The following is a 23,742-nucleotide window of genomic DNA, read 5'->3' as shown; positions in this document are numbered from 1 at the left end:
TGGGGCTGCTTACGGTGCTGCTGTCAGCGCTGTATGTCACGGAGCTGCTGTCAGCGCTGTATGTCACGGAGCTGCTGTCAGCGCTGTATGTCACGGAGCTGCTGTCAGCGCTGTATGTCACGGAGCTGCTGTCAGCGCTGTATGTCACGGAGCTGCTGTCAGCGCTGTATGTCACGGAGCTGCTGTCAGCGCTGTATGTCACGGAGCTGCTGTCAGCGCTGTATGTCACGGAGCTGCTGTCAGCGCTGTATGTCACGGAGCTGCTGTCAGCGCTGTATGTCACGGAGCTGCTGTCAGCGCTGTATGTCACGGAGCTGCTGTCAGCGCTGTATGTCACGGTGCTGCTGTCAGCGCTGTATGTCACGGAGCTGCTGTCAGCGCTGTATGTCACGGAGCTGCTGTCAGCGCTGTATGTCACGGAGCTGCTGTCAGCGCTGTATGTCACGGAGCTGCTGTCAGCGCTGTATGTCACGGAGCTGCTGTCAGCGCTGTATGTCACGGTGCTGCTGTCAGCGCTGTATGTCACGGAGCTGCTGTCAGCGCTGTATGTCACGGAGCTGCTGTCAGCGCTGTATGTCACGGAGCTGCTGTCAGCGCTGTATGTCACGGAGCTGCTGTCAGCGCTGTATGTCACGGAGCTGCTGTCAGCGCTGTATGTCACGGTGCTGATGTCAGTGCTCTGTATTACGGTGCTGCTGTCAGTGCTCTGTATCTCCTGCACCCTCTTGTTTGCCTACCCTGGTCCCTGACCTTCCCTCTCCTCCATTGCCTTCATTAGCTCCATAGTCCTGAATTGTCAGAACAATTTCCCAAATAAAAAAAAAATGCTTGTAGTTATCGATCCCAAATTCACCTCATACATGTATTATGCTATTGTCCAGGTGGTGGGACTACGTGCTACCCCCTAATAATTACCCCGTGGCCGCAAATTCGACCTAAAGGTTTGCGAAATTCGCCTCCCATTGAAGTCAATGGAGCCCGCGGCGAACGGTCGTTTTCGCGAACGTTTGTGCCCGTTCGCGTTTCGCGTTCGCGAAACGTCCCGTCGGAAGTTCGTCCATCACTAATCCTGTCCCTGCAGCTGAAAAACACCCCATGCCACCACGTGCTTCACTGTTGGGACTGTACTGAACAGGTGATGAGCAGTGCCTGGTTTTCTCCACACATACCACTTAGAATTAAGTCCAAAAAGTTCTATCTTGGTCTCATCAGACCAGAGAATCTTATTTCTCACCATCTTGGAGTCCTTCAGGTGTTTTTTTAGCAAACTCCATGCAGGCTTTCATGTGTCTTGCACTAAGGAGAGGCTTCCGTCTGGCCACTCTACCATAAAACCCCGACTGGTGGAGGGCTGCAGTGATGGTTGACTTTCTACAACTTTCTCCCATCTCCCGACTGCATCTCTGGAGCTCAGCCACAGTGATCTTTGGGTTCTTCTTTACCTCTCTCACCAAGGCTCTTCTCCCCCGATAGCTCAGTTTGGCCTAGGAAGGGTTCTGGTCGTCCCAAACGTCTTCCATTTAAGGATTATGGAGGCCACTGTGCTCTTAGGAACCTTACGTGCAGATTTGTTTTGTAACCTTGGCCAGATCTGTGCCTTGCCACAATTCTGTCTCTGAGCTCTTCAGGCAGTTCCTTTGACCTTCATGATTCTCATTTGCTCTGACATGCACTGTGAGCTGTAAGGACTTACTGTATATAGACAGGTGTGTGGCTTTCCTAATCAAGTCCAATCAGTATAATCAAACACAGCTGGACTCAAATGAAGGTGTAGAACCATCTCAAGGATGATCAGAAGAAATGGACTGCACTGGAGTTAAATATATGAGTGTCACAGCAAAGGGTCTGAATACTTAGGACCATGTGATATTTCAGTTTTTCTTTTTTAATAAACCTGCAAAAATGTCAACAATTCTGTGTTTTTCTGTCAATATGGAGTGCTGTGTGTACATTAATGAGGAAAAAAATGAACTCAAAATGATTTTAACAAATGGCTGCTATATAACAAAGAGTGAAAAATTTAAGAGGATCTGAATACTTTCTGTCCCCACTGTATATACTTGTATTTCTTATAGAATTTTGATGTAAACCCATCAGGGCCAGATGGTGTGTTATTAATTATCCTCATTTGAGAAGGGAGTTTTCAAAGTGCCCCTAACATCACCATCTAGTGTTGGTACAGCAGTTTCCTTCACATATTTCTCAATACGGCTTGCAAAAGCCCCAGGGTCCTCAGAAGATGGTGGTAAAGCAAGGTTATATAAGACTGAAAAATAATCATGGAAAGCTTCATGTAAGGAATGTGAGTTTCATTCAAATGCCATCTTCAATTAGTGCACCTTGTCTGTGGCGGATATATTGTTAAAAAAAAAGAGTGAATCGGACCAACAAAAAAAAAAAAGGACCCTATGTCCACGGTAGAATTCCACTCTAATACCTTGGGGCCCACCAATAAATAATCTAATCTACTATATGATTGATGTGCTGAGGAAAAATATGTTTAGTTGCAGTCTTTAATATATAAAGTCCGCCACAGGTGAAGTAATCGATCGTCAAATAATTGTTTTTTAAGAACCCTAAGACGGCTATAAGAGATGTCCAATCGCTGGGATGAGGCGTCCAATAGAAGCTCTAATACGAAATTAAAATCCCTTCCCACAAGAATGATGCTTTCTGCAAAATCAGCTAAAGGCCAAGATAACGGGACACTACTTAAGTTTGATCTTGATTTGGGTTATAAAAATTAGCAACCATAAAACGTTTTTCCCAAAGCCTAAATTTAGGGAAAAGATACAGGCCACTGGGATCAGCTACATGTTCCAATGAGTGTACAGGTAAGTGCTGGCTGTGGATGGCAATAGAGACTCCCATGGCCTTAGACATGGATACAGTACTAGACCCATCTAGAGTAATATCTGTAAGAACATGCAGGAAAACAATCAGTACGAAAATGGGTCTCTTGAAAGAGTACAATGTCTACCCTCAATTTATGAAGGGTAAATAGGATCTGGCCAGTCTTTGATTAATTATTGAGACTTTTAACATCGTAAGTGCAAAGCTTCACAGGGAGGGACAATGATGGATCTGGAGCCATCTCCTAGATGCAAAGGAAAGGAAAAAAATAAAAAAATAAAAATAAAACTCTCTCTAGGCCCGGGGCTACCCAGGGCCAAAAACTACAACAATAGGTAAAGGGTAAATTGGAATGGAATTTATCCCCAAAAAATATTTTACCAGACCCTACCAGAGGGCTGGTGTACCTACGAGGTGGTAAGTGCCAGTTCACACTATAGAAACGCAGTCTGGATGAGCTCCAAGCGTGTTTTTGATGCGTTCCATTGCGGTTATGATGCGTTTTTGATGCAGTCCAGTGCATTTTTTCCCCCTTTTTTTCCCTTAACCTTAAATAAGAACATGGGTGTCCCAGTGCGTTTTTGATGCTTTTTACAGCATTCCAGTACAGTCCAGTGCAAGAAAAATGCAGCATGTTCTACTTTTTTTTCTGGAACTAGAACACACTGGAACTGTAAGCACTGGTGTGAACTATGCCATTGAAAACCATATAACCTACTTTCTATGTGTTTTTGATGCAGAAAAACAACGCAATGGACTGCATGTGGTGTGAACTGGCCCTAAATGTATACCTAAAGGGGATGCCCCATACCGAGACACCAAGGGGGAACAACCTTATAAAATAAATGGTATAAATATGTATATTATTTGTACGACTCAGCAAAGTATATATCAGAATTTAAGCTAATGATCCCTTCCAAATGACCCAGGATATCTAAGATCAGCCGGACATGACCATTTATCCAGACCGACCAAGCCACTGGCTTGTTTTTTTAAATCGAATAATTATTTTTATTTTTATTATTAAACATACAAACAAATAACATGTCAAATTAATCCATAAATTATCAAAAAATAGGAAAACGCACAAACCAAACAAACCTCGCACCTTTCGGACTAAAATAGCTTAGCATATAATAAACAAAACATAATAGGAGCATGGGTTTTTACACATCGAATTGATCACCTCTAATATCAACTATCAGACTATGGCAACTTCCTCTGTGCAGCATCAAACTATCTTTCTTTTACGTGCTAATTTCTTCTCTTCTACTCCTCACTCTTCTACTTCTACTTTTTTCTCCCATCTATCTCCTCTACCTTCACTCCTCTCCACTAAGTAACCCATCCCATAGTTGTTTGCTAGGTTCCATCCAGCATGATCATATTTTACCAAACCTCTGGGGTATACCTCAATGCTTATATGTTAATTATTTTCCCATTGTTTATGGGTTGGAGGATCAATAGATGACCATTTTTGTAAAACAACTGTACGTGCTATATATCCAGTCCCACTGGCTTGTATTGAAGATACAAGGGCTGGGGTCTACTCTATATTACAAATACACAGATGTGCCAAGACCATTGTGAGAAGGAAGAAAAAAAAATAAAAGAACAAATCTTTCAATTTCCCTTCCCTAACCCCCCTCCCCCCTAAAGATGACTGTGCAGCAATGTATATGTCATTACAGTAATATTAAGCTGGTCATTCCAAAGACTAGAAGACACTCCTGCTTATGTTTCCCTGCAGACAGGCTGGGAAAAAGCTGGATCATGTGACAATTGTATATTGAGTAGGAAAAAAGGTGCTTAGATTTTTTTACTTAACATAACGACATTGCCATCATCCACATACAGGAATAGAAGGGACAATGTAAATTAAACAGTGTGTGTTTAGTATCACTTTAACTGGGTATGTCCTTGTAGATTTGGATGGCCTGTCATAGAAAGTTCCCATATATTATTAATATAACACCCTAGTTGCTCTGGAATATGTTTCAGAATATTTTTGGATATTTCTAAATATCTTTGCACAAATTGGAAAAACTTGATGTATTATTATAAACGTATTGATGCTGTTATTTGTTTGTTTTTTCTCTTCCTTTTTTTTTTTGTTTTGTATTTTATTTTTGTCTATTTGTTATACAAATAAAACCTGAATAAAAAAAAAAATCTAGCAAAATTTTAAATAAATCGCATTCTCCAAAAGAGAACAAAAAGACACCACAAAAAAAACTAAATATTAAAAAAAGCTTCTTTCGTTAAAATTTCATCTGGGGAAAAAAAAAATCAGTATTGTCGATCACTTTATAAATACACACTCTAGATGCACAGCAGAGTGTGGAATTGTAGGAAGGGCAGTGAAACAGCAGGGAGTTGGCATAGGAGGGGGAGAGTGATCATTCTCACAAACAAGGAGCAGATGTTGACAGCACATAAGGCTCCATACACACTGAAGCTCAAAAAAAAGCTTTTTCTGGATGCCAGATTGCTGGCAGAAAACGCTGGTTGAAAAACCTGCTTTTAAGAGCGTTTTGTACTAGCATTTATGAGTGTTAGCGTTTATGGGCATTTTTAATAAATAAATAAATAAATAAAAGAGGAAACTCCAAAAATCCCACAGTACATTCCAAAATCCCACAATGCATTGAAAAAATAGAACACCAAATGCTAATTAACGCGTGTTTATGAGCGTTTAACGGCGTTTGACGTGTTTTGGAGGTGAAAAACGGTACTTTGAAAGCAAATTTCTGGCGTTCAGAAAAAAGCCCATAAACTCCACTGCTCATTAAAGCTAAAAAACATCCATGTGTGCATGGACACATAGGCTAACAGAGTGGAGTTTATGGGCTTTTAAAAAAAAAACGCCCAAACTCCAATAAACTGCAGTTTATGAGCTCCAGTGTGCATGGAGCCTGTCTGTAGTCCAGCAGAGGAAAACTCAGGAAGGGCTGTGACAATGCTGCTCAGGATATGCAGCAGTGGGAGCGTTGCCAGGTAATTACAGGGAATTGGGAGTAGATTATATTTCTGGCAGGATCATCAGGTATATTTTATTAATCACAGCAGTTTTAAAGGAACAACGTGTGGCATGTAAGGGAAAGATGTGCCGATTTTTTCCTATCTTGCCCACACATACGCAAGAGATATGTGAAACCATTGAATGGTTTAACTTAAAACACTAAAATATAAATTTTTAGGTTTTAGGTGGACTTGTCCTTTAACAATTGGTACCTTTCAGGGGGGAGGGGGGGGGTGCAGATACCTGAATAATACAGGTATTTGCACCCACCGCAAGGCCTCACTTCCTGATTTCCATAGCAAAGATGGCGGCGGCAGTACCCGAGAGGCGAGCGACAGATCGGCTTCGGGTGCCAACATTGCGGGCACGTTGGACAGGTAAGTGTCCATATTTTAAAAAAGTCAGCAGCTGCAGTATTTGTAGCTGCTGACTTAAAAAAAAAAACAAAAAAAAACGGCAGAACTCCCGCTTTAATACTTGCATTGGAATGTAATGTTGTAAATTATTAATTTTAAACTGAATAATGAAGCCACAAGCAACATGCAAGACACATTAGAAAAATCTGCCACAATATATGTAGTCTCCAGGTACAATAGGCACAAGCTTACCTCTGTTTACATTAGCAAATGGTCCTTCAACATCAATAGAACTGTGAGCAAATTCTGGTCCCCGAAAAGACTGCTGAAGCTGCATCATGCTGCCCATGGAGGGCTCACTTCCTAAGGCTCCACTTGTCCAATAGTCACACTGTGTGCCAGGAACTTAACACAACAGATATACAATTAACAACTTCTATGGGAATGCATCTGAATTGCACATCATAATGAGTTTTGAACAAGAAGTTGATCCAAAAAAAAAAAAAAAAAAAAACAGTGCCCCCTCCCCTTTTCCTAGCTTTCCAGGCAGCATGCTTGGATAAGGGTCTGGTATGAAATTTGGGGGGAACCCCACGCTGTTTTTTCACATTTTTGTTATTGCTGGCAATGTTGTTTTTTTACATTCAGCTGTCAGCGGGGAATCCCGTTAACAGCTGATGAGTCATCCATTGTCAAGGATGTGGCAGTCAGCTTCCAGACCCATTCCTTAACAACAAGCTAGGGTTAAAGACACCGGTGGTCACTGGCTCCAAATATTTGCGCTTGGAGTGCATCTCAATTTGCAACTGAACCGCTCAACATCCGCTTATGAAATTTGCCGTGGAAACAGAGGGGAAATTCGCACTGGACATGTGTGAACCTAGCCTAAAGGGTCACCTTTACCTAAAAACTGCCTATGCAGATAATGAGCATCTGTAGATAAAAAAGACTGTGCAGCTCTAACTAAAGTTGAATAATGCCCTTGTTGTGGGTGTAGGCCATTTACATACCTCATGTTTTCCTGACTGGAAAACTCCCTGGACATTGCTAGGATGTTGATAAGCAAGGCCTGGCCGATACCGTTCACCTCCACCATTACATGAGTGAGCTCTCAAACCCTGAGCTCAGAGTTATTGCATCAGGAGAGAAAAACACGCAGGTGAGGGGTTCGAATCAGAGAAAAGGCGCACTCCTGTGATGGTGGAAGTGAAGAGTAATTAGTTCTGGGAGTTTTCAGGTCAGGCTTCAAGCTCCCTATAGGGAGGGTATTATTCAACTTTAGTCAAAGCTGCAGTTTGTTTTTATCCACACATGCCCCTTATCTGTATAGGAAGTTTATTGGTAAAGATGAACTAACCCTTTAAATAAATGTAGAATTTAGCATTTGACTAATGCTGTGTACACACGACCGGACTTTCCGGCAGACTAGGTCTGACGGTCTTCCCGACTGACTTTTCACTTCTGACGGATTTTCCGAACGAACGGACTTGGCCACACACAATCACACCAAAGTCCGACAGATTTGACCGTGATGACGTACAACCGGACTAGCATAAGGAAGTTCATAGCCAGTAGCTGCCGTAGCGTTGGTTTTCATCTGTCAGACTAGCATACAGACAAACTGATTTTTCGACTGGACTCAAGTCCGTCGGAAAGATTTGAAACATGTTCTAAATCTAAAGTCCATCTGATTTTTCGACAGTAAAGGTCCGATGAAGCCCACACACGGTCAAATTGTCAGACAGATTCGTTCCGTCGGACCTTGCGGACGAAAAGTCCGGCCGTGTGTACGCGGCATAACACTTGTTTCCTTATGAGGGCACTTTCACACTGATCAGTTTTTGATGCACTTTAGATTTTTTTGAAAGCGAAACAAAAATGCATGGAAAATGTATCCCTTTAAGGGCCCATTCATACCAGAAACTGTGCGTCACTTCATTCTTTCTTTCTTTAGGTGCTTATTTGCACTGCAATGCATTGCGGTGCATTTGTCTACATTTACATGCGCTTGTGCACGTTTACATGCACATTTGTGGTGCAGAAAAATGCAGCTTACTGTACTTTTTGTCCACTACAGTGCACTGTAAAAGGTGTGAACTCTGCCCATAGAAAAACCTGCATTTTGGACTGTCTATGCAGTTGGAATACAGTCAAAAACGCATCTAACTGCATCTGGTGTGAATGGGCTTTTAATCCTATGAAACTACTCACACCAATACGCTGCGGGTGTGGTGCATTTTTAAAAGTCCTGTATACTGCATTTTTGGTGCATGCTTAAAAAAATGCACCTCCCATTGAAATAAATAAAAAACACATCAAAAACGCACCAAGATTGCCTTTTTAATGCACGTTTTTAATTACATTTCTATGTTTCATAGGTGCATGATCGAAGTCAGGCAATCAGAAAACGCACAGAAAACACATATGAATTTCTTCTGTGTTTTTTTTCAACTGAGCAGTGTGAAAGGGCTCCAAACAATAGATTGTCCAATGTTCCCATATCTGTACAGCACCTAACACAGCTGCGTGGGCATATCTGTATTCAAAGTTTCCTTATAATTTGGAATTCTAATCTTCTTCCATTAAAGTTACCTGTCACATCTGTGTCATTGTCATCAGAATCTGACTCTCCTGGATCGAACACCTGTATCCCCTGAGCTTGTAGTCTCTGAAGTTTGGTTTCAAGGTCTCGCTTGGCTCTAAGCAAATCCTGGATCTCTTTTTCCTTTGTTTCTCTAAAGATCTTTTTTTGAAAAAGTTTATTATTATTCACAAAGCTACAAATGAATTCAACAAAAGCTTACTAAACACAAAAGGACCATTGATAAATGGGTCTGATCGTAATTCAGGATTAACATTGCACTTGACCACAGAGAGAAAATGTATTATCTTGTTGCAATTCCTCTGAGGATTCAAGTTACAAAGAGTCGATCAGGAAAAGTCTGTGCCCGACTAGCACCAGGCTGCCTGACCTGTACTGGCATTATCTGTACAATCCGCTATGGGCAGGGCAGCCATTGTGCAACCAAAACCTGGAGCTGCGAGTATCACAGAAAGAGAATCAAGAAGATTGACCCTTTCCCATTATGGCTTCATGGGTCCTTTCCTTAACGCATTAAAAGCCTTATACTCTTAAATCAAGAAGACTGATTAGGAAGATCATTGAAGAAAGTCAATGTAAGTTCACATAAATAAGTTACTCACTTGTACTATCTTGCTGTTTGGACCTGGACACGGGGTCACTAAACACTCTGGGTGAACAGCTGTTTCGGCTGAATTGAGAGACCCTATGGTGACTTTTTCCAAAGGGACGAACTCCAAATTTTTATCGTATTTGAATAGAACTAATGATTTTTCATTTAATGTGTACTGTTTTCGCACAAGAAAAATCAGATACGAAAGACTGCGCATGATCAGAAACAATAAACAACAATAATCTACGCTACAACGTTTTTACGTCAAACTAAATTTTTGTAAAATTAGTACCATCCCCGGGTTCGACTTTCTGTGAAACATCGAGCAAAACTGAATGACCGTTTGCCCGACTTTCTTATAGTGTGTACCCAATTTTAAGCTGGCCATACACTACTCAAGTTCTAGTTAATTCCTCCTGGTTTGGCTGAAATTCAAACAGTGTTTAGCAAAAGTCGATTTTATTAACTTTTTGTTGAAGGAGCCTGTTAGAAAAATGTCAACCGAACAGTGACTGGAGCCAATTAGTTGAAGTCACTGTTCAGATATTCAGACTGCCTCTGACATCAGCTGTCACAATACAATAGTCCATCATGGGGTATTCATAGTTACATAGTTGGCGAGATTGAAAAAAGACACAAGTCCATCAAGTCCAACCTATGTGTGTGATTTTATGTTAATATTGGTCGTTCGGGTGCTTATCTAATAGTTTTTTGACATTATCGATGCTCAAAAAACAACTGCCTGTGAAAGAGAATTCTACATCCTTACCGCTTTTACAGTAAAGAACGCTCTACACAGCTTAAGGTTAAACTGCTTTTCTTCTAATTTCAGTGAATGGGCACGTGTCTTAAATTAAAAATGTTTAAATTTAAATTAAATTCCCTTTCACGGAAAAGTTTTATCCCCATTGTGAGGTCACAAGTACGGTATTTGTACATTGAAATCATATCCCCTCTCAAGCGTCTCTTCTCCAGAGAGAACAAGTTCAGTGCCCATAACCTTTCCTCAGAACTAATGTCCTCCAGTCCCTTTATTAGTTTTGTTGCCCTTCTCTGGACTCTCTCCAGTTCCAGCATATCCTTCCCGAGGACTGGTACCCAGAACTGGACAGCATACTCTAGGTGAAGCAGGGCCAGAGTCTTGTAGAGTGGGAAAATTATTGTTTTATCTCTGGAGCTAATCCCCTTTTTAATGCATGCCGATGTTCTGTTTGCTTTGCTGGCAGCAGCTTGGCATTGCATGCCATTGCTGAGCCTGTCATCTACTAGGACCCCTAGGTCATTTTCCATCCTCGATTCCCCCAGAGGTTCTCCCCAAATAAGTAGATTGCATTCATATTTTTGCCACCCAAATGCTGCCCTATTAATTTGTTTAGATCTTCTTGCAAGGTTTCCATATCCAAATTCAGTGTCTTTGTATTCCTCTTATGTTTTCTATTTGTGCGATTTATACTGAAACTAACTGACCGGTGATTGCGGTTTTCTAAATTTCCACAACCGTGATCAGGTCTGTATTGTTGGTAATCAGTAGGTCTAGTAACGCTTTGTTTCTAGTTGGTGCGTTTACCATATGACCCATGAAATTGTCCTGTAAGACATTTAGGAACTGACAAGCCTTAAATGAATTCCCTGTTGCTTCCACCCAGTCTATGCCTGGATAATTAAAATCCCTCATTATGATGACACTTCCCATCCTCTGCCACTAATCCACATTGTCATAGGAGGTCTGTCTCAGCCTCCACCCACTGGTTAGGGGACCTATAACATCCCAGTATTACTTTCCCCTTAGTTTTCCCCCCTTTGTAGCTCTACCCATAGGGATTCCACCTCCTTCCTTGCTCCCTTAGTGATGTCATTCACTTGTATATCATTTTTGATATACAGGCATACCCCTCCTCCTTTTTTACCCTCTCTATCACTGCAATATAGGGAATACCCTTGCATGGTTTCCAGCCAATCATGAGAGCTGTTGAACCAAGTCTCTGAAAAACAGTAGCTCTAGTTCTCCCGTCTTTTCCGCCAGACTTCTGGCATTGGTGAACATGCCATGTAGTTTAGACCAGTCGCATACTATCTCCTTATTGGGTGTTCTGAGGTTGCAAATAGGACTTGTTACTATATTTACCTCAGGTTTAGGCACTTTAATCAACCTATCATTAATGCCCCCAATACTACCCTCTGGACTATCTCTACCTCTTGACCCTCCCCCTCGTCACCTAGTTTAAAAGCCCCTCTAACATTTCAGCCATCTTCACTCCCAGCAGATCTGCAACCTTCTCATTTAGGTGCAGTCCATCCCTTCTATAGAGCTGGTAACCGACTGAGAAGTCGGTCGAGTTCTCCAGGAACCCAAACCCCTCCTTTCTACACCAGCTCCTCAGCCACTGGTTTACTTCCCTAATCTCCCTCTGCCTTTCTGGTGTGGCTCAAGGTACTGGCAGTATTTCTAAGAATACTACATTGGAGGTCCTTTTCCTCAATTTAGCTCCTAAGTCCCTAAAATAGTTTTTTTAGGACACTCCATCTTCCTCTGACTTTGTCATTGGTGGCAACGTGCACCATGACAGTCATCTGCACTGTTAACGTGGTTAAAGTAAAATAATCTATTACCGTATATACTCGAGTATAGGCCGACCCGAATATAAGCCGAGGCCCCCAATTTACCCCCAAAAAAACTGGCAAACTTATTGACTCGTGTATAAGCCGAGGGTGAGACATGCCTGTCCATCCCTGTGTGTGTGTCCGTCCATCCCTGTGTGTCCGTCCATCCCTGTGTGTCCGTCCATCCCTGTGTGTCCGTCCATCCATCCCTGTGTGTGTGTGTGTCCATCCATCCATCCATCCCTGTGTGTGTGTGTCTCCATCCATCCATCCATCCATCCCTGTGTGTGTGTGTCTCCATCCATCCATCCATCCATCCATCCCTGTGTGTGTGTGTCTCCATCCACCCATCCATCCCTGTGTGTGTGTGTATCCATCCATCCATCCATCCGTGTGTGTGTGTCTCCATCCGTGTGTGTGTGTGTGTGTGTGTGTGTGTCTCCATCCATCCATCCATCCGTGTGTGTGTGTCTCCATCCGTGTGTGTGTGTGTGTGTGTGTGTGTGTGTGTGTGTGTGTCCAGCCTACCTGTGTTCGCCTTTGTCCCGAGCCTCCGTCCCGTGTCGTGCCTTGCCTTCGTCCCGTCCCGTCCCGTCCTGTCCTGTCCTGTCCCGTGCCGTGCCGTGCCTTGCCTTGCCTCCGTCCCGTGCCCTCTTCGTCGGCGGCCATTGTAAAATTCAAAAGCCGCGCCTCCTCCTTCGCCTGTGATAGGCGGAACACTGAATTTCCCAGCAGCCTGTGTTCCGCCTATCATGGACGTCGTATCATCCTCGTCCGTAGTACGAGGATGAGAAGATGCCCGTGATAGGCGGAACACAGGCTGCTGGGAAATTCAGTGTTCCGCCTATCACAGGCGAAGGCGGAGCCGGAGGCGCGGCTTTTGAATCAGAATGGCCGCTGTCTGTCTGCTCGACACGCTGATCGAGCGGGCAGACAGCGATGACTCGAGTATAAGCCGAGGGGGGCACTTTCAGCCTCAAAAAAGAGGCTGAAAATCTCGGCTTATACTCGAGTATATACGGTAGATGCTATTAGAAATCCATTAGTGTATGGAAAGCTTTAGAAAACCTGCCCTGAATATTACAGTTGTTCACTGAGATAAGCTGTTTCGGGCCTGTGGTGCTTGTCTTCTTCCCCACACCTATTTGGAGATATAACCTTACAGAAGAACTGACTCTACCAATTTATAGAACATTCAGAAGGTTTGCTGCCCTGAAGGGGATGGGATTGTGCCTTTTCTTTGGGAAGCTTTAGACATATTTAAAATTATTAAAAAAAATATGGGATCAGACACTTTTGACTTCTTTTCATAGAGACAGGCTCTCAGGAAGTCACCCTCATCTTAAATATATTAAATCACTAACCTTAACCTGGTCTCCTGCCCTGCATATTTTTCCCAGGTCAATAAATAACTAGACAGTAATCCAGAATAAGGAGGAGCACCCTAGATCCATTATCCTTAAAAAAATATAAAGTCAGCATGACGGTTCTTATATTTCCATTAATCAGGTTCTCTAAAGAATTTCTATTTTTTTTTTAAATGACTTTTTGCACGCATATATCACTGATAAAATGTAGCCAGTTACAGTGATTTGAAAAAGTATTCACACCCCTTGAAATTTTCCACATAATTGTGAAATGGAAAGAAAATGATAAACGGTTTTCAAATATTTTTACAAATAAATATGTGAAAAGTGTGGCGTGCATTTGTATTCAGCCCCCTTTACTCTGATACCCCTAACTAAAATCTAGTGGAACCTATTGCCTTCAGAAGTCACCTAATTAGTAAATAGAGTCCACCTGTGTGTAATTTAATTTCAGTATAAATGCAGCTGTCATGTGAAGTCCTCAGCAGTTTGTTACAGAACATAAGTGAACAAACAGCATCATGAAGGCCAAGGAACACACCAGGCAGGTCAGGGATAAAAGTTGTGGAGAAGTTTAAAGCAGGGTTAGAATATAAAAAAATATCCCAAGTTTTGACCATCTCATGAAGCACTGTTCAATCCATCATCCAAAAATGTAAAGAGTATGGCACAACTGCAAACCTACCAAGACATGGCCGTCCACCTAAACTGACAGGCCAGGCAACGAGAGCATTAATCAGAGAAGCAGCCAAGAGGCCCATGGTTACTCTGGAGGAGCTGCAGAGATCCACAGCTCAGGTGGGAAAATCTCTCCACAGGACAACTATTAGTCGTGCACTCCACAAATCTGGTCTTTATACAGGATTGGGAAGAAGAAAGCCATTTTTGAAAGAAAGCCATAAGAAGTCCTATTTGCAGTTTACGAGAAGCCATTTGGGGGATACAGCAAACGTGAAAGAAGGTGCTCTGGTCAGATAAGAGCAAAATTTTACTTTTTTGCCTAAAAGCAAAATGCTATATATGGCAGAAAACTAACGCCCCATACACACTATCAGATTTTCTGCTGATTTTTGTCTTCAGATTTACTAAAACCATGTAGTGCAAGGGCCTGCCTGATTGCATACACATTGAAACTCCTAAGGTTTGACCTCATATTATATGGTTTTGGTAAATCTGAAGGAAAAAAAAAAAATCAGCAGAAAATCTGATAGTGTGTATGGGGCTTAACACTGCACATCACCCTGAACACACCATTGTGAAACATGGTGGTGGCAGCATTATGTTGTGGGGATGCTTTTCTTCAGCAGGGACAGGGAAGCTGGTCAGAGTTGATGAGATGGATGGAGCCCAATACAGGGCAATCTTAGAAGAAAACCTGTTAGCCCTTGTACACACGGTCGGACATTCAGACGGAAAATGTCTGATCGGACCGTGTTGTCGGATAATCCGACCGTGTGTGGGCTTCATCAGACTTTTTCCGTCGGAAAGTCCGACCAAAAGTTTGAGAGCTGGATATAAAATTTTCCGACAACATGATCCGATCGGACTTCGTCCGATAGTTTGTAGAGACTTCCGATCAGACAAAGTACCACGCATGCTCAGATCAAATTCCTAGACCAAAGCTATTGGCTACTAGCCTGAACATAGTCCCGTCCTAACCAAAAAATGTCATCACGTTACGAACGATCAGAATTTCCGACAACTTTATCTGACAGTGTGTATGCAACACCAGTTTCGGACAAAATCCGTCTGAAAAAATCCGACAGATTTTGTTGTCGGAATGTCCGACCGTGTGTACAAGGGCTTAGAGGCTACGAAAGACTTGAGACTGGGGCAAAAGTTCTTCTTCCAGCAGGACAATGACAATGACCATAAACATACAGCCCGAGCTACAATGGAATGGTTTAGATCAAAGCATATTCATGTGTTAGACTGGCCTAGTCAAGGTCCAGACCTAAATCCAATTGAGAGTCTGTGGCAAGACTTGAAAATTGCTGTTCACAGATGCTCTCCATCAAATCTGACAGAGCTTGAGCTATTTTGCAAAGAATGGGCAAAAATTACACTCTCTCTAGCTGTGCAAAGCTGATAGAGACATACCTAAAAACACCTGCAGCTGTAATTGCAGCGGAAGCTGGTTCTACAAAAGTATTGACTCAGGGGGGCTGAGTACAAACACACTTTTCAGATATTTATTTGTAACTTGTCACTTTGTGTTGGTCTATCACATAAAATCCCAATAAAATGCATTAAAGTTTTTGGTTGTAACATTGACAAAATTTGGAAAATTTCAAGGAGTATAAATAATTTTTCAACGCACTGTACTTTTACAAAATGATCTGTATGTACAGTCAGCATCAGCAATTCATTGGTAGGGCTTATACCTTAAACTGTCTTTTCACTTTATCTCTATCATGTTCAAAAGTAGCAGCTCTCTCCATAGCTTGATATTTAGCTTCAACTGCACTCTCCTTCTCTCTGAGGATCTTCTGATATGTCTTCTGAAGAGCCTACAGTAAATCAAACAACAAATAAAGAGTAAAGTTTACATTACATATTTTGTTCGTAGAAAAAAAAATAATAATAATTTTATAATATATATATATATATATATATATATATATATATATATTGGTGCAAAAGAAATGTAAAGTAAAAAGGCTTTCAGAAATATATATTTTAATTGTTTATTTTTTATCAATTTACAAAATGCAAAGTGAGTGGACAGAAGATAAATCTAAGTACCCTTTAGCTTCATACCAGCCTAAATTCTTACACTTGCACAAAGTCTGATATTTTGTAGGATTAGAGTCAGGAGTATGATGAACCAATTAACCAATTCTACCAAGCCGCTGCTTATGATCAAAATTTCATATGTAGACTGAAACACAGTCAATAAAGGAAACATCTGTGTTGGAGGTTTGAAACTGGGTGAGGAACAGCCAAACTCTGCTACTAAGGTGAGGTTGTGGAATACAGTTTCATGTCACAGGTCATACACCATAACAAGACTGAGCACACAAGGTATTTATCCTGCATCAGTAAGGTCTCTCCCAGGTAAAGATTTCAAAGCAGACTAGGGTTTCAAGATGTGCCATTTAAGCTCTTTTAAAGAAGCACAAATAATTGGACAACGCTGAGAGCTGTAGAGGCAGTGGTCAGGTCGGCCAAGTAAAACTCAATGCAGCAGATGAAAGACACATCATGCTAGATTCCTCTCAACATCGGAACATGTCCAGCAGAGCCATCAGCACTGGCGGAAACCAGTGGGACCCAGGTACACCCATCTACTGTCTGGGGAAATCTAGCCAGAAGTGGTCTGCATGAAAAAGTTGCAGCCAAAATGCCATACCTCTAACATGGAAACAGGGCTAAGTGACCCAACTATACACAAAAACATAGGAACTGAGGTGCAGTAAAATGATGTGCCTTAGAGCAGTACAATAATGAGTGTCTGCAGCCAACAACAAAGCATGGTGGAGGTTCCTTACAAGTTTGGGGCTGCATTTCTGCAAATGAAATTGTAGAATCTGTCAATGGTGTCCTCAATGCTGAGAAATACAGACAGATACTTATCCATCATGCCATACCATCAGGGAGGCATGTGATTGGCCCCAAATTTATTCTGCAACAGGACAATGATCACAAACATACAGAAATTGTCATTAAGAACTGTCCTCAGCGTAAATAAGAACAAGGAGTCCTGGAAGTGATGGTTTGGCCCCAATACAGCCCTGATCTCAATATCATCAGACGTGGCTGGGATTACATTAAGAGACAGAAGGATTTGAGGCAGCCTACATCCACAGAAGATCTGTAGTTAGTTCTCCAAGATGTTTGTAACAACCTGCGTGCTGAGTTCCTTCAAAAACTGTGTGTTAGCCCTTGTACACACGGTCGGACATTCCGACAACCAAATCCGTCGGATTTTGTGCGACGGATTTTGTCCGAAACTGTGGCATACACACAGTCGGACAAAGTTGTCAGAAAATCCGATCGTACTTAACGTGATGACGTTATTTTGTTAGGACGGGACTACGTTCAGGCTAGTAGCCAATAGCTTTGGTCTAGTAATTTGATCTGAGCATGCGTGGCACTTTGTCCAATCGGAATTCTCTACACATGATCGGAGTATGTCCGATCGGAGCATGTTGACGGAAAATTTTATAGCCCAGCTGGAAAACTTGGTTCGTCAGATACACACTGTCGGATTATCCGACAACACGGTCCTATCGGACATTGTCCATCGGAATGTCCAACCGTGTGTACCAGGGCTAAGTGTACCTAGAAGAATTGATGCTGTTTTAAAGACAAAGGGTGATGACATCAAATATTGTTTTGATTTGATGTGGATTTCTCTTCTGTTCATTTCCTTTTTGTTTAATTTTTATTTTTTTACTCATTTTGTTAATTAATAAAAATAAACTATTAAAAGAAAAGTATGGGTTTATGCAAATAAAAAAAATAAAAAAATATCCTAACCTAGGTGAATAAAGCATTGGTGCAATGCTGCATCTGTCGCCCGCCACCTCTGCACTAAGAAATGAGCGATCAAATACCGCTGATCATTTAGTTCTCCCCTCCGCTCTGAGCAGAGAGCAGTGACTGTCACTAGAGCACTGCGCTGGAGGGGGTGGAAACGGCTGTCTCAGGTTCTCAACGGCGGTAAGAGGCTGAGCCAGCTGCCGCTCCAGGTATCAAGGTTGCTCACGACTGTAAAATTGGGATAGAGCCAGAGCCTGGACCCACTGAGTGGCATCAGCTGACAGCAGACTTCTGCCCGCTGTTGGCTGAAAACAGGTCACAGGAGTGCAGAATGAACTGAACTCCTGTGATACATAGGAGAAATAGGGCCAAAAAAGATTTGGCCATACTTCTCCTTTAACACTTCTATTTCAGAAAACTTTCTTTTACAGCATTTTTTTCACACCTGCCTAAAACTTTTCTACAGCAAATTATATATATATATATATATATATATATATATATATATATATATATACACACACACATACACATCACCTGTTCAATTTCTTGGTAACATAAACAGCAGCAGCAACTCAATGCATTTATTTAGGCATCTAGATGTGGTGAAGACGATATGCTGAAGTTCAAACCAAGCATCAGAATGGGGAAGAAGGAGGATTTAAGTGACTTTGAATGTGGCAGGCTGGCCTGAGTATTTCAAAAACTGCTGATCTACTGGGATTTCACACACAACCATCTCAACGGTTTACAAAGAATGGTCCAAAAAAAGAGAAAATATACAGTGAGCGGCAGTTGTGTGGACGAAAAAAATGCCTTGTTGATGTCAGAGGAGAATGAACAGACTAGTTTGAGATGATAGAAAGGCAACAGTAACTTGCTACAACCAAGGTGCTCAGAATACCATCTCTGAACGCACAATACATTGAACCTTGAAGTAGATGGGCTACAGCAACAAAAGACCACACCGGGTGCCATTTCTGTCAGCTAAGAACAGAAAACTGAGGCAATTCACACAGGCTCAAAATTTGACAATAGAAGATTGGAAAATTCGTTGCCTGGTCTCACGACTCTCGATTTCAACTGCGACATTCAGATGATAGGGTCAGAATTTGGTGTAAACAACATGAAAGCATGGATCCATCCTGCCTTATATCAATGGTTCAGACTGGTGGTGGTGTAATGGTGTGGGGGATATTTTCTTGCCACATTAGTACCAACTGACATCATTTAAACGCCATGGCCTACCTGAGTATTGTTGCTGACCATGTCCATCCCTTTATGACTACAGTGTACCCAACTTCAGATGGCTCCTTCCAGCAGGACAGTGCACCAAGTCACAAAGCTCAAATAAACTTAAACTGGTTTCTTGAACATGACAATGAGGTCACTGTACTCCAATGGCCTCCACAGTCACCAGATCTCAATCCAATAGAGCACCTTTGGGATGTGGTAAAATGGGAGATTCGCATCATGTATGTGCAGCCAACAAATCTGCAACAACTGCGTGATGCCATCATGTCATATGGACCAACATCTCTGAGGAATGTTTCCAACACCTGGTTGAATCTATGCTACGAAGAAGTAAAGGCAGTTCTATAGGCAAAAGGGGTCCAACCCAATATTAGCAAGCAATGAGTGTGTATATATATATATATATATATATATATATATATATATATATATATATATTACATCTGACTCTAGGCCATTGCATATTTGATCACTTAAAGTAATGTAGTTAAAAGTTAAATAGGAACTAAACCCTCCTATTCTTTTCAGCCAAAGAAGCTGCCATCTTAGCCTCTGTTTGATCTGCAATGGCCATGGACCTACGAATGTGATTAGTTATGACTCCAGTCATTTGATGGTTTGGCAGTTTGGTTAAGCGTACAAACAAAATGTGACAGTTAGCATTCCTGGCATGTAACTATTTTTAAAACAATTAAAATCGGTGACTTTAGTTCCGCTTTAAGAACTTACAAGTCACTGGCATATTTCAAAAGTTACTGTACCTTAGAAACTGCACAACCCACATGAGATGTATCACAAGTTTTGCCCACATTTGTACATTCAGTGTTATAGTCATGCTTAAAAAGGACCCTCATCTGTAGAAACATTTCATCAATAAGTTTGAAAAGTTATGTAATGTTCTAATATATCATATTTACCAAATACAGCTATTGTAGCCCTCTGCTCATAATAATAGTAATGATAAAAATAAAAATAAAAAAAACAGTTGTTAGCAATACTGATTTTCATGGAAGTGGTTGTCCTGATTCTCATCTATCAAACACATTTTAGGATAGTTCACATTTTTAATTCCCATCCAACAAAGTCGTTTCTTACCTGCTGCAAACATTATTCCAATAATCAGATTTCCAATCTACTCCCTACCTTGCCTATCATTACCCAACAACAATACTGAAGGCGTCAGAAATATCATGTAGGTGAAATTTCCTAAAAAAAAACGTCATTACATCTCTGTTTCGCATTCCATGCCTTGGAATTCTATGCATTCTAACCACCTCTTTTACAGTCTGCAGGAGATTTACTAAAGCTGGTGCACACAGAACCTGGTGCAGCTGTACATAGTGACCAATCATTTTCTAGGTTTTAGCCGTGGTTCACACTGAACACGGCTTTGGAATTGTGCCAGTTTATCAGAACTTGCACGTTTTCAAAGCTGCTTTTCAGTCCAAAATCAGAAAGACATCTGTGCGGGTTCATGCACAGATATCTATTGGAATTGGCCCAGAAGTTGCCTAAAGTAGTGCAGGAACTACTTTTGGAAATCTACGATTGGGACACTCCTATTACCGGGATTCTGTGAAAAGAGCCAACTCATCAAAATCTCCAATTACGTCACTCCCAGTGATTCTCCAGCAGCAGTAATTGCAGATTTAGACGACCACAAGTACATGATATAATGAGTGGACATTGTTAGTCTGCCCGCTAGTAACCAACAACATGGCCGACTCTTGTTGGTGACAACTTTTTTACTCCTTAGCCGGTGTTCTGTCAAAACAGCCAATTCATCGTGAACCATAGTGTATACGCTGCCGGTGGTCTGGGAAAACAGCTAAGTCGTCCAAATCTGCAATTACTGTTGTTGGAGAGTCACACGAAGAGGCATAATTGGAGATTTTGACAAGTTGGCTCTTTTGACAGAACACCAGGAATGGGTTCAGATTTGACATGCGATTTGACATGTGAAATTGCATGTAAAATCACGCCAAAACACGCTGGAGCTAGAGGCCGATTAAAGAAGGAGATTGAAGAAGTAAATCTCCCTGTGTCTCCTATTTCTGTCTTTCACACTCACACTTTTTCATACTTGCTTTCTGCCTTCTAACCACCTCTTTACAGTCTATGCCTCATACCCCCTTCCATATCCTGCGGTCGTTCATACAGCATTCTCCTTACCATACAATCCTCTCTTGCATATTCTGTGCTTCCTACTTTTGTTTAATGCACCCTGCTCAATGACTACTAGGGATGAGCCCAATGTTCGAGTCAAAAAGTAAGTTCGACTTGAACTTCAGGAGTTCGCCCGTTCACTGTATTTAGAACATTATGGGGAATGCCTCATAATGCACTGCGAGACAGCTTAGTTAGTGGCGTACAGGCATTGTATTTGATATATAAATACAGCCTAATTTATATATGGTTAAGGGAAACCCTGCGCCAAAATAAAAAATAAAATGGCATAGGAGTCCCCCCAGAAAATCCATACCAGGCCCTTCAGGCCTGGAATGGATTTTAAGGGGAACCCTGCACCCAATTTGTTTTAAAAAAAATATTGTGGGGGGTTCCACTCAAAATCCATACCAGATCCTTATCCAAGCATGTAACCTGGCAGGCCACAGGAAAAGAGGCTCTCTCGCCCAAACCCACCCCCCCGAACCCCCACATGCCCTCAACAAGGGCCTCATCCCCACAACCCTTGCCTGGTGGCTGTGGGGGTTTGCAGGTAGGAATCTGGAAGCACCCTTTAATAAGGGGGCCCCCAGATCCTGCCCCCCCATGTGAATGGGTAGGGGTACCATTTACCCCCAAAAAAGTGTTAGACAGTTTTGGCCAATTCCTTTATAAAAAATGTGTGTGTGTGTGTGTGTGTGTGTGTGTGTGTGTGTGTGTGTGTGTGTGTGTGTGTGTGTGTGTGTGTGTGTGTGTGTGTGTGTGTGTGTGTGTATATATATATATATATATATATATATATATATATATATATATATATATATATATATATATATATATATATATATATATATATAGCCATGGGCGGGGCCACCCACTGATGTCGGAGGGGGGGGGTCACCCATTTACATCACTGAGTGACCCCGCCCTTGACTATATAACAGCTGTCAAAGCAAAAAAAAACAGCAGCCGTGGGGTTGCCTGCCATGGGAAGAGTTTTCTGGGGGGTTTTTTGGGACCATCAGCGCCGGAATTAAAGATGGATAGACATCGCAGGACACTTTTAATTTTTTAATTAAAGGGATTGTCCAAAACTGTCTCCTGTCATTTTTACCTTTTTGACACTTTTTTTGGTGAATGAGTAGGAGTACAATGTACCCCATACCCATTCATATGGGGATGGGCCCTTGCTAAAGGGGGCTTCCAGATTCTGATAAGCCCCCCGCCCACAGACCCCCACAACCACCAGGCAAGGGTTGTGGGGATGAGGCCCTTGTCCCCATTAACATAGGGACAAGGTGCTTTGAGGGCGGACCCCAAAGCACCCTCCCCATGTTGAGGGCATGTGGCCTGGTATGGTTCAGGAGAAGGGGGGGGGGGGCGCTCTCTCGCCCCCCCTTTTCCTGCGGCCTACCACGTTGCCTGCTCGGATAAGGGTCTAGTATGGATTTTGGGGGGGGGGGCCCACACCATTTTTTTAATTAAATTAAAATAATTTTAATTTTGGTGCGAGGTTCCCCTTATACATACAAGACCTGAAGGGCGTGGTAATGGACTGGGGGGGACGGACGACTCACGCCAGTTTTTCAATGATTTTTTATGTATATTGCCGGGATCGGGCAATACATTGCAGCCGCAAGCAATTTTATATGACATTTTTTGTTTGCCATTGATACATGTCCCCTGTGGCAGGACCCGGGTCCCCATACACTTTTTATGCCAATAACTTGCAAATAAGCCTTTAAAATTAGCACTTTTGATTTTTCACGTTTGTGTCCCATAGGATTTAACAGCGTTTGCTTGTTGACACAAATTTTTTTGTCTGTTCGCATGTTCTGCTGCGAACCGAATCGGAGGGGTGTTCGGCTCATCCCTAATGACTACTAACCCTTACTTCCACGATGCCTTGTATTTCTCTTCTTTGTTCCTCCTTCATACTCCTACCTTAATCTGTCATACTCCAAACCCTACAATACTCCATATATTCCACATTCTATCTGCCATATTGACAGCTCCCTGCCAACTACCACCCTTTCCATGCTCCAACTGCTAGATCTTTTCCATTATACTTTTTCCTACTATCTTCATCTTTTATACTTCATGCCTTACATACCCAATCACATGCAAAGAAAAATGTAAGAAGAAAAAGCAATTTTACTTGCACATGATTGGGTGATGGAAGCCAGCAAAGCTTACCCTCATTTACTAAGCTCTGGAGCAAATGCTCTTGCAGAGTACAGCTGCATTTGCAAAGTGCACAGTCTAATTGCCTTTAGTAAGTCAAATCTCCATGTCTCCTACTTCATAATTAAATCCATAATAATATATATATATATATATATATATATATATATATATATATATATATATTATATATGCAATATCGCAAGAGAGAGTTCAGAAGGGTGTCAGCAGGGTGCCTATATATATATATATATATATAT

At 41.8% G+C, this 23,742-nt stretch overlaps 1 protein-coding gene across 1 annotated transcript in view; it reads right to left on the bottom strand.

Moving 5' to 3' along the window:
* The window catches only part of NPHP3 (nephrocystin 3), a 133,390-nt gene that overhangs the window by 94,357 nt on the left and 15,291 nt on the right, over positions 1 to 23,742 (bottom strand). Inside the window, exons 3-5 of the mRNA XM_077491526.1 lie at positions 15,778 to 15,903; positions 8,824 to 8,974; positions 6,484 to 6,636 (exon numbers count right to left, since the gene is read on the bottom strand). Of these exons, the coding sequence (XP_077347652.1) occupies positions 6,484 to 6,636; positions 8,824 to 8,974; positions 15,778 to 15,903 (430 nt within the window). The remainder of the gene's footprint in view (positions 1 to 6,483; positions 6,637 to 8,823; positions 8,975 to 15,777; positions 15,904 to 23,742) is intronic.

The sequence above is a fragment of the Lithobates pipiens genome, unplaced genomic scaffold (assembly GCF_037356315.1).
Source record: "Lithobates pipiens isolate NorthernLeopardFrog02 unplaced genomic scaffold, aLitPip1_a1.2 Scaffold_19, whole genome shotgun sequence".
Taxonomy (NCBI): domain Eukaryota; kingdom Metazoa; phylum Chordata; class Amphibia; order Anura; family Ranidae; genus Lithobates; species Lithobates pipiens.
The sequence above is the reverse complement of the archived record's forward strand: the minus strand, read 5'-3'. Positions and strand labels throughout refer to the sequence as shown.